The 11,646-nt window shown below is 44.3% G+C and overlaps 1 protein-coding gene across 2 annotated transcripts in view; it reads right to left on the bottom strand.

The window, feature by feature from the left end:
• Positions 1 to 9,650, bottom strand: part of WDFY2 (WD repeat and FYVE domain containing 2) — a 73,129-nt gene extending 63,479 nt beyond the window's left edge. Inside the window, exon 1 of one of the 2 annotated variants that reach the window (XM_054995843.1) lies at positions 9,402 to 9,650. In XM_054995843.1, the coding sequence (XP_054851818.1) occupies positions 9,402 to 9,541 (140 nt within the window). In that variant the 5' untranslated portion in view covers positions 9,542 to 9,650. The remainder of the gene's footprint in view (positions 1 to 9,401) is intronic. The other variant, XM_054995851.1, reaches the window with a different exon arrangement.
• Between the last annotated feature and the right edge of the window lie 1,996 nt (positions 9,651 to 11,646).

The following is an 11,646-nucleotide window of genomic DNA, read 5'->3' on the forward strand; positions in this document are numbered from 1 at the left end:
GAACACCCACCTTATTCCTTGATGAGGTCTCTTTCACAAGGCTTAAGAAAGCAAATTGATTTTTTAAAAAAGATTTCACACACTGTAAGGATAAAATGCTTAAGGATAAAACTTTCTCAGAGTTAATGAAGCTTTAATCCAGGTTTTCCAAAACCTGTTTTGCTCCAATGTTTTTATTGTTGTTGTTGTGTTTTATTTTTAAGGTTTCCTTCAGTGGGTTTAAAGAGCCTGTATAAAAGGGACCTAACTCTCCTAACATAAAAAACAAAATACTGACCAATCTAGGCTTCTTATTTTGCTCAAAATGAGGGTTTTGACTTTGCGTAGGACAGAGACATAATTTCTCTAACAGAACAGCACACCAGTTCCATGCAGCTCAAGAAAAGTAGCGATGGCAAAGCTCACTCGGTTACTGAAAACGCCAATTGTTACTTTACATCCCTTCTTTGGGCTGACATCAGCCATAACGCAGCCAACAATGGAACACAGACCTGCTTCCCTCTAGCTAGACATTCCAGAAGCGGTGAAGTGGCTGGTAATAACAGGCGTCTGGTTATGCTGAAGAACAGCTCACTCTGTGCACATGGATTGAAACAATGTAATGCCTTCATTAGCTGAATTCCACAAACTAATTTCTCTATCCCTAGTTCTCATCAGCCTCATCTCGGGCCAACTGCAACCCTCACTCTGTGGCCAAGTATACGCATTCAAAAAAACAAATAGCAGAATTCAAACTTACATTCTACCGTGACTATCCGATGTATACCTAAACACAACCCAGCCGAAATCAAGAGGGGCAAATCTGAATCAGTATACTAACAGTTGGAATAATGCTATGGAATGTTTATGCTTAGGAATATCTAAGGCAGAGAATGCCACACCATCCAGTTTGGTGTAGTGGTTAAGAGCAGCGGGACTCTAATCTGGAGAGCCGGGTTTGATTCTCCACTCCTCCACTTGAAGCCAGCTGGGTGACCTTGGGTCAGTCAAAGCTCTCTGGAGCTCTCTCAGGTCCACCCACCTCACAGGGTGATTGTTATTATACTTTGTAAACCACCCTGAGTGGGCATTAAGTTGTCCTGAAGGGAGGTATATAAATCAAATGTTGTTGTTGTTGGTTGGTTGTCGTGGTGGTGGTGGTAGTTGTCGTCATCTACATACACACCCCTTAACATTTTCCCCCTCAAACTTCCTCTGCTGCTATGGGCCTACAAGAAGTTCATGAAATCACCACCCTCACTTAACGTTTATTCCTCTTCTGTAAAATGGAAACAGCGACCTGCCTCATGAGAGCAGAGGAACATTTCAACTTCCCAGGACACTGAACAACACTTGTAGAAGTCACAGTAACGCAGCAGAAAGGCGGACTCCAGCGAGAACCTGCCGAGATGACATTCGTAACACAGCTTCGATACTAACAGACTTGGAGCCAAGCTACAAGTGACGCCTTACACAGGTTGGACACTTGTCAGCTTCCCTCAAGTTTTGATGGGAAATGTAGGCATCCTGGTTTTACAGCTTGGCTCTTCATTACAGCTGCAAGACCAGGATGCCTACATTTTCCATCAAAACTTGAAGGAAGCTGACAAGTGTCCAACCTGTGTCAGGCGTCACTTGTAGCTTGGCTCTTGGACTCATCAGGGACCTGGGACAGCTAGTTCCTCTTTACAGGTTTAACGTACACTATTCAGGCTCATCTTTGTTTGCTAACGAACAGCTGAGAGTGGTCCACATCCACTCTGAATCATTTACTCTTTGGAATGGCTCCTCTTTTGTCCATGCTCTGCCACAAAACACAACAAGCTTATACCCTAGCTAGACATTCCTGTCCATTTCACCCCCTGTCCTTCTTTTAGTACCGGAGCTGAATGTAGGTTGAAGCAGGTAAACCGCTTAAGGCCTCACAATACGGGAGGCCTCTGAATAAGAAATAAGAAAACAAAAGGAGAAAAAAGTTAAATAATCTCCAGCTTAAGACCGCATATTATCACCCACCCGAGCTTAGGCAGCTGAGAGAGAAAAGAAAGATCTGAATCAGGGTTATTTCTCTCATGCCTGACATAGCTTGGGGCCTAATCAAGTCATAATCTAGACATGATTTATGTATATATCTCTGCCAACTAAATGGGAATAGTTCAGACATCTGAAAAAGCAAGACTCGTGTGCAATGAATCTGTTCGTCTTCAAGGTTCCACAAGACAATTGGCTATAATAAAAACAGTAAGTCATTTACAACTTAATCACATAAAAACAATATGTCATTTACAACTTAATCACACTACTCTAAAGATATGTAATAGGATTTAGCAGGCTTTATAGAACTATAAAAGAGCAAAGAGAATGAAGAGAAATAACACAGGGGGATTCAAGTCCCAGTCATCCCAAATGAATGGAATACAGCTATGTCTTTATCAACCTTTCGTCACTGATTTATCATCAGAATTTCATTGCCACGTAAGGTTTCACATTTGAGAGTTATGCTAGATTTGCTAGAAGATTCATTTGTAATAAGCACCCTGGAGAATGCTGTTGCAACAAAGGCTGCTCCTATTCTCTGCAGGAATTGCTGCAGCTTAAGCTCACAAAAGAGACCGAAGTCACCAGTCATTTGCTGTACTCTCCACAAATAGCCAAAAAGACATATTTTGTCACTCTGCCTCTGACATTTTGTTAGATGAATAAAATTCATATGAAAAGAGGAATAGGGAGGCCGCTGATTACAGTAAGAAAGTTCTTACTGTAAATAGGGGGTTATTAAGATGGAGCTCATTCTTGCAAATTTCTCACATGCCAAACTTGCCAAATTCTTGAAATGAGAATACAGTCATAAAATCCAAAGCAGACAAAGAAATGGGAATCTCTCTCTAGGAATTGTCATCTTTCATCCCACCGTTGCTTAAGGCATCTCATTTAAGCCCAATTACAACAGGCCTTGACAAATTCCCAGGTGCCAGATCGCCATGGCGCCTAGAAATTTCATCATGGTGCATCGTATTTTCAACAGCTGCAAACTCTTCACCTCTTATTGTTGTTTAACTTGGATGCTGCTGCCCCTGACATTTCTGGTTCATTTTCCCTTGCCTCTACCTAGCCATAATTGGAGGAGGGACTCTGCTAGCTTCAGAAAGCTCTACCTCCATTAGGGGCAGAGCAGATACTTGTTGCATGAAAGGGAACAGTGAAACTTTCATAATGCACTAATGCAGTTTATAATGGAAGCTGGAGCTTTAAAGAGGTATCTGTATAGAGATTGGCTTCACTGAAATCCTAACAGCTCTTTGGGATGTGGCTTGGCGGATTACGTCCTTGCTTGGCATGCAGAAAATCACCAGTACAGGCCTCAACAGGCCCAGTTAAAAGGCTTAGACAACAAATAATGTGAAAGATCCAGAAAAGCTGCTGCCAGTAAGAACAGGCAATACTGACCTTGACAGACTAGTGGTCTGACTCAGTTTAACTAATATCGCTTTCCTGAGAAGCCCCTAGGAAGCATTTGATTTCCGCCCCCCAAACAGTTTCATAATTCTTCAAAAAAAATGGGTCTTTTACATCCAAGTTGTAAGTTAGCTTTTGGTTGTAATGATGACAATCAAAGTTCTACCCTATATTAGGTATATACGACAATACTTTTGCTATAGCATTAATAACATTATGAAAAATTGTGAAAAGAGGTTAGGATTTGTTTTTGTCTCAGAAAATCTGGTCATTAAAATATGAAAGCATGAAAGCTAAAAAATGTCCGGCTCCTAAATTTTGGGACTGGCTCCTCGATCTAAAGAAGATCTGTCATGGTCTCAGTTATGCCCACAAGCGATACCAAGATGATACATTACCGCAACAAGGGAGATCACGGGCAGAAGTTAGCTGCCAAACACAACTATTTCAACCTAGAAATAAACATTAACTAAGCTGCTTCTAAAACCAAAGTTTATGAAAACCCTTCTTGATGGCCAAGCTGCTGCACCAAGGATTTGGAGCCCATTTGGAGTGGGGCCACAAGTCCAGATTGTAGCACAGTGGTTAAGTGGTTTGGCTGCGAATCAGTACTCTACTGGTTCGAATCCCACTACTGCCATGAGTTCAGCCGGTGGCCTTGGGTAAGCCACGCCTCTCAGCCCCAGTATTGGGGGGATTATAACAACAATAACTTGTTCACTGCTCTGGGTGAGGCACTAAGAGTAGTATATAAGCGCATTTATGATAATGAAGATGATGTCAAGTCTGTTCTACTGCCTACTTGTCATATGCAACAGTTGTCTTGAGCTCAGTAAACTGTATGGGTAAAACTGACCCAAGGCACAGAGGGATGAATATAGGCTACTAAGTGCTCCAGACTTTCCCATGCTAAGTGCCTGACTTCCATCACACTTGTCAAACTGGTTGGCTATTACTGTGTTAGATTTTATTCAAGACGTATCATAATAAACTGGTTTTGACGTCTGGAATTTTTAAAGGTTTCGTTGTTTGCAAGCAAGAAAAAAGGACTATACATGGTGGTTGGTTGTTTACAATCCCCCTCCAAATGAACCTTTCAGACCTTTCAAAACATCACAAAATTCCACAGGACACAATGGAAGCCCTTTATCTGAGAACTGGTAGCATTGCTCCCAGTTCCCAGAATTTCACTGCTTTGATCTTGTATAAACTGGGTCCTCAAGATCAACAGGCATGTTCTAATTGGCCTAGCAAGAAAGACTTTCGAAGCTTTTAGAATCACTTGAGGGCTCATTCAGCCCAGACTCTTGACAACTGACACACCCAGCTGCAAATGCAAACCCAATATGCATGTGTGTAAGAAAAAGACTTTATGATGTGGCTGTTAGCAGAGAACAATGTTTTGGATCAACATGAAAACAGCGGTGAATTAGGGTATCTAAGATGGAGGCCATCAAAAGTCCAGAACGTCACTAAACAACTAGAACAAGGAGTATGGGGAGAGTGGAGAAGAGGAAGAAGGCAGGACCAACTACTGCACTACAAATATTACTATAAATACAAGGATGGGACAGGCAGCAGCTGAGGAGGAGTCCCAAATTAAGCGTGGTTGGCCAGAAAATGGATATATAAGGGATATGGCTGTATTTCTATCTTTTGTACTACGGGAAGGTGCCAAAGGGACGCTGGCAGCAACCCTAAGGATGCTTTCCTGGGACTAAGCCCCATCAAACAATATGGGACCTACTATTTTGTAGACTTGCTTAGTATTACTCACCCTGTCTACCAAAGACGCCTGCCTCTCACCTCTAACCCTTCTCCATCTGCCCCTTACACTGAAATGACAACATCTGTGGTAGGGTATGAGCTTTCATGAGCCACAGCTCATTTCTTGAACTGTGGCTCATGAAAGCTCATCCCCTACCACAAATTTTGTTAGTCTTATAGGTGCTACTGGACTCTTGCTCTCTTCTACGGGTACGGACAGACTAGCATGGCTACCCATCTAGATATTGAATTGAAACAGTACTCTTGCAGTATGTAGCCCACATTGGATCACAGAGAGAAAGGTGGACTATAAATAAACAACAATAATAAAATATTCTTAGACCACTTATATGCTAAGCCTGTCTAACAATGCAATCCATCTAAGTAACACACATCTTCACAACTACTACTACTACTACTACTACTACTACTACTACTACTACTAGATTTATATACCACCCTTCAGGACGACTTAACACCCACTCAGAGCCGTTTACAAAGTATGTCATTATTATCCCCACAACAAACACCCTGTGAGGTAGGTGGGGCTGAGAGAGCTCTAGAGACCTGTGACTAGCCCAAGGTCAACCAGTTAGCTTCAAGTGGAGGAGCGGGGAATCAAACCCAGTTCTCCAGATTAGAGTCCTGCACTCTTAACCACTACACCAAACTGGCTCTCAGTTTGGTAATATATTGGAGACAGAGATTTGTTTTTACCGTTTCATGAACCAGCCACGGCAATAGGGTAAAACAAGAAGGCCGACAAACCTGAAAGGGGGGAGGGGTTCAACTATAGTCCCAAAAGAAGAATTATGTTTTATTGTCTCAGACAGCAATATTTGGGGCTATAGTTCACAGGTGCCTTTGGGGAACACAACAACTACTAAACTCTCCCGTTGCTAGAGCAGCCAGAATGCATTCAAATGCCAGCTATGGGTTAGATCTCTGCTCTCCGTATAGTGCACTAGAAACAGGAAAAAGATAGAGATCAGCACAAACACACTCCATGTCCATAAAAGCTTTAAAACTGGGACAGAAGCTATACTGAATTGCACTTGCAGTGATGCAGCAGCTTCTGACAGTTAATGGCACAGTATGTTCATTATTTAGAGTTCAGCCTCTATGAGGAAAGGGGGAAAGGTAACTTTGGCTGGGATTAAAACCTCAAGTAGGCCCCTAGGGAGTAAGTCTATGGGGAAGGCTGACGACAAGACGGATGCAGTAAAGCTAAAGGGGACATGGAACCCAGAAACAAGAGAGTGAAAGACGCGTGCAAGGTATGCAACAACCACAAAAGAGGAAGTGGTGGGAATGGATGGAGGCGGCTGGAAGAAAAGGGCAGAGACAGAAAACTGAGGCAAGATAGATCTGCTATGAGAAGGGGCTCTGAAGAAACCCACAGGCGCACTGTGGCAAAATTGCACTGCAACCTTACAGGCAGTTACTTCCAAGTGGACATTCCATTCAGCAATAAGGTAGAAAGGAAACAATGCAGTGGCAGAGCCCTGGAAATGGATCAAACCAAGGAAAGAAGAGGAAATGGGACAAATCCTCACTAGAACCCAGGGACAAGAGGGACTGGGTATTACTAGAAGTTACACCACAGGGATTTGGGGGCTGGGGACTTCTGCCCAGGGGTGAAGATTTAAGTGAACATCACACAAAAGTCCATGTAAACAAGCCTCGAGAACCACCTTTCTTAAAAATTTGAAAGGGTGAAATTTAGAGGAATGTGGTAAAAGAAAGATGGTGTTAAGCCCTTCTTCATGCACCTACCACTGTTATAAATGGCCTTCGCCAAGTTGTTCCAAACATGTGTTTACACTCTACCAGTACATTATGTGCATGTGGAACCTAACAAGGACAAAAGCAGTAGGGAGGGAGGGGCTGCGATGGCAAAGCAGGAGGTGGAGAAAGGGTTCAGTATCCTCCCACTATTGCTTTGCTGCCTTAAATTGCTCCCTCCCCAAACCACTTTTGCTTTTCTTCAGAGACCAACATGGTTTAGTTACACGCATTTTGTAATGCTTGGTAATGCCAAAGCGCACACCGTTGCACAGAAGGGGACGGCTGCCCATAAAGTTACAGTTTCTCCAGCCACTGCAGCATTGTCACCAGGCAACCCAGAGGCAGCAAGAAGAGCCAGGAAACTGCAAGCAAGGGGATATAATTTCACCTGTTGACAAGAATAAAGCTGCCAATTCCTTGCCTGCAGGTTTCTAGTGCAATTCCTTGTGCTAGTGGCAGAAAACAAGAAACACAAATCTGTAAAGCAATACCTTTCCTTAGCTCAGGCTCCATTACACGGCTGCTGAGGCTTTGAACCTCTTAGATCAGAATAAGTGAGCAAGGGAGACTCAAAAAAATTAATAGATCCTTAAACAAACAAGCCCTTCTCCTCAATTTGTTTAAATCTCAGAAAGAAAGGCAGGCTCTAAATTAAATAGATTTCAGAGTGTGCTTTGGATTCCCTCTTCTTCCCTCCTACATTCATTTGGGTTGTTTCTCTCCCCCTCTTATACTTTGCTAATGAGTTAGGGACCGTAGAGTTCATCACTGTACTGCCTTACATATTATCTGTTGCTTTAAATATGTGCTCCTATGTACCACCTGTACTCCATGTTGTCCAATGTTAGTTCTAGAATTGATTATGTTCTGCTTCAGTATTTTTTCTACTCTCTAATACTATGTCTTTTAAACTTCTATCTATTTACCCTATGGCACTGTTTATGGAAATGTCCTCGATACTGTATTGAAATGTACTTGAATCTCATACTATGTAATCCACCTTGAGTCTCAGTGAGAAAGGCGGACTATAAATGACATACATACATACATACATAACTCTGTTTCAATTACACATTTTTATCCTGTCCTTTCTCCAAGTTGTTCAAAATGACATACTTGGTTCTCCCTTCCCCACTTTATCCTCACTACAACCTTGGGAAATAAGTTAGGCTGAAAAAGTGTGGCTACCTGAAGGGCAACACAGCATTCTTAGTGGCAGTGTGTGGATCTGAACCCAGGTCTCCCACATCTTCAGCCCAACCAACTAAACAGCACACTATACAGGTTCTCATCATGTATTAATGAATGAGGTTCAGAGATGGATGAGTAAGCTTGATTCAGCCCCCCCCCCCCCCGCCCACACACACATTTGACTTGAAGAAGAGTTCTGGAGAACTCAACAGCTTGCACATAGTTTTGTGTCATTTTGATCAGTCCAAGTAAAGGGTACCATATTTACCTGAAAAGACTACGACTGTGAATGTAATATGAATCCTCGCCCCAGGAGTTATACATAAAAAGGGTTTTATTACCGTACAGACATGTACCAAGAACATAAGAGAACCCGTTCACGTTCTTTATAGTACACCTTGGGGGCAGGGGAATCTAATCTTCGGTATACATAAATACAATGTTACATGGTTTCTGTCTAGAGGTTTTGCTCTGGACCAATGTGGCTAACTGAAACCCCTTGTTTCTCCAAAATCTGATAGCACTGCACCAGCCACACATCTGTGGCTGCACTACCGCCACGCACACACCCATCTCAATGCATGCTCGCCTTTCCAGTGCATGAAGCCTTGCTGCTATCCTGAACCCCCTCTTCCCAGCACTGCTCTGAATCCCCTGGCAAGGGGATCTGATGTACGGCGCGATGGAATTCTCCAGAGCAATGCTGAAGCCACACCATGTTCGATGCTCTCGCAGACGGGGAAGGCAGCTGCCCTCCAAGCCGCCTCCTGCAAGCTCTGCGTGCCGGGCAGAGAGAAAGAGAGAGAGACCAGCGCACCACGCAGCCTCCAAGGCCAATCTCCTGGTCAACTTTCAGGGTTGCCAACCTCCAGCTGGTGCCTGCAGATCTCCCGGAATTACGACTGAGCTTCAGACTACAGCGATCAGTTCCCCGGAGGAAATTACCTGCGCTGGGTGTTTGTGGCCTCTATGGCATTATAACCCGCATAGGTCCCTTCCCTCCCCAAATCCTGCCCTCCTAGACACCATCCCCCAAATCTCCAGGAATTTCCCAACCCAGAGCTGGCAACCCTACCAACTTGCGCAACTCCGCCACTTGCACAAGCCCTCCCGGCCCTCTCCAAACTTTGCGCAAGGCTGGCGCCGGGCAGGACGCTATTCTTGGCACGGCACGGCATGCCCTCCCTCCGCCGCCTCCAGGTGCGCTCCGCCCGCCTCACCTGTCCTCAGAGACGCTGATGAGCCCCTCTTCCTTGGGCACGATGGCCGCCATGCTCACCACGTCCTGAGCACCCTCCACCTGGCCGAGCAGGAGGGGCCGCCGGGTGAGCGACTCAGCGGGCAAGGGACGAGCAGCCATGGAGGGCGCCGGCGACACACGCAGAGCCCGCAGCTCCGGGAACCACAAGCCCCCAGCGCCCAGCGAGCCCGGCCCTCGCTGCTACGCATGTGCGCTGGGAGGGGCCGGACGCGAGCGCAGCGAGGCTGAGGCGGAATGGTTCGCGAGCACGACTTCCGGAGCCGGGTGGCTGCGCTCAGAAGCCTCCATGCGCGGGGCAGGAGAGGACGAGCGCGCAAGGATGGAGAGGCGGGGAGGGAATCAAGCAGGCGCGTTTGGAGGCTGCCTTTCGCCATCGTGTTATCGACCCCAGTTTTATTTTTGAAGGAACTAACAGTGCAATCCTAAAAAGACTAAGCCCATTGGCTTAGACTGCAGTTACTCTTCTTAGGGTTGCAACATCTGGGTCCTACAAGCCAGCCCCCCTAGATTTCTAGGGTATGAGCTTTTGAGAGTCACAACTCCCTTCGTTAGAAAGGAGTGTTTATAATCCTGGAAGAGGTGTTGTCAGTCAGTGTCAGGATAGAAATATATGTTGTAATTACCTTTATAGGTCAGGGTGGCGAGTACAGAAAATTAGCACCTGTAATGTGAGAAAAATCCTATCTCCTGATTCAACCCTGAGGGATCTATTATTCCCGATTTTCAAATAAACTCAACATCAGCAATCTCACACTGTAATTTTCCTTTGAAATTTCTCTCCTTGAGATTACACTGCAAGGAGGGTTTGTTTTTGGCACAACTTTTGTGTTTTTAAATGCCTCCAGTCCAGATCAGGTGAGCTGCTTTTTAAAAAAACGTTTAGACTATTTTTTCTTGCTGCCATTCCTCTAAGGAATTCAGGGTGGTGTACTCCGATTTTGTTCCCTTCTGGTTTATTCTCATAGTCATAACCAGGGCTTTTTTTCTGGGAAAAGAGGTGGTGGAACTCAGTTGGTTGCCCTCAAGAGAAAATGGTCACATGGCTGGTAGCCCTGCCCCCTGATCTCCAGACAGAGGGGAGTTTAGATTGCCCTCCATGCCACTCAGCTGCGCAGAGGGCACTCTCAACTCCCCTCTGTCTGGAGATCAGGGGGCGGGGCCACCAGCCATGTGACCATTTTCAAGAGGTTCAGGAACTCCGTTCCACGGCGTTCCCCCTGAAAAAAAGCCCTGGTCATAACCACCCTGTGAAGAAGGTTCCATGGCCTCATTTTGCACCAGCTGTTAACCAGAAAAATAACTCCATCTCCCATGAGCCCATGTGGCAACATGCCTTCACAAAATAGTCTTGCGTGGCATGAAAGATCAATTTCTGTTTTCTTTCTTAAATGACATCAATAGACAATATTGTGATAATCGTCCTGAAGTTTTATTTCTCTGTTTCATTTCTGAAATAACATCAATAGACAATATTGTGATCATTGTTCTGAAGTTTTATTTCTGTTTCATTTCTGAAATGACATCAATAGACAATATTGTGATCATTGTCCTGAAGTCTTGGCTGAGCTCTCCTGAAGCCCTTGAAACCCATTCCCATCCCCTCCAATGCTCAGACTCTGTTTCAATAAATGTCCCTTTCTAACTGCCTGGTTAAACTCTTTTCTGTATATGTCAAATAACATAAATCAAATGGGAAGTAAGATATTCTAAGTGATGCCAGATGGAGAGGGCTGCTTTACTTGAAAAACTGGGGGTGCACAGAATTTCCAAAATGTTTAATGCTTTCTTCCTGTTATTGATAGACAATGCAAACTAAACTTACAATGAATGTCATCTTTTTAAATAACAACAGCAACAACAACATTTGATTTATATACCGCTGTTCAGGACAACTTAACACCTACTCAGAGCGGTTTACAAAATATGTTATTATCCTCACAACAATCAGCCTGTGAGGTGGGTGGGACTGAGAGAGTTCTGGAAAAGCTGTGACTCACCCAAGGTTACCCAGCTGGCTTCAGGTGGATGAGTGGGGAATAAATTAGTTTTCTTTTGGTTTCTTCCTTCCAATAGGTAAGAACAGACAAGTTGCCTTTGTCTTTGTTTAAAATTATATTCTATTCTAAAATCCAACCTGGCTGGGGGGGGGGGGATGTCATTCAGTTAGCAAGAGATGAAGCCAGTGGGTTATAGTTTTGTTACTG

The sequence above is a fragment of the Eublepharis macularius genome, chromosome 1 (genome assembly GCF_028583425.1).
Source record: "Eublepharis macularius isolate TG4126 chromosome 1, MPM_Emac_v1.0, whole genome shotgun sequence".
Lineage (NCBI taxonomy): Eukaryota > Metazoa > Chordata > Lepidosauria > Squamata > Eublepharidae > Eublepharis > Eublepharis macularius.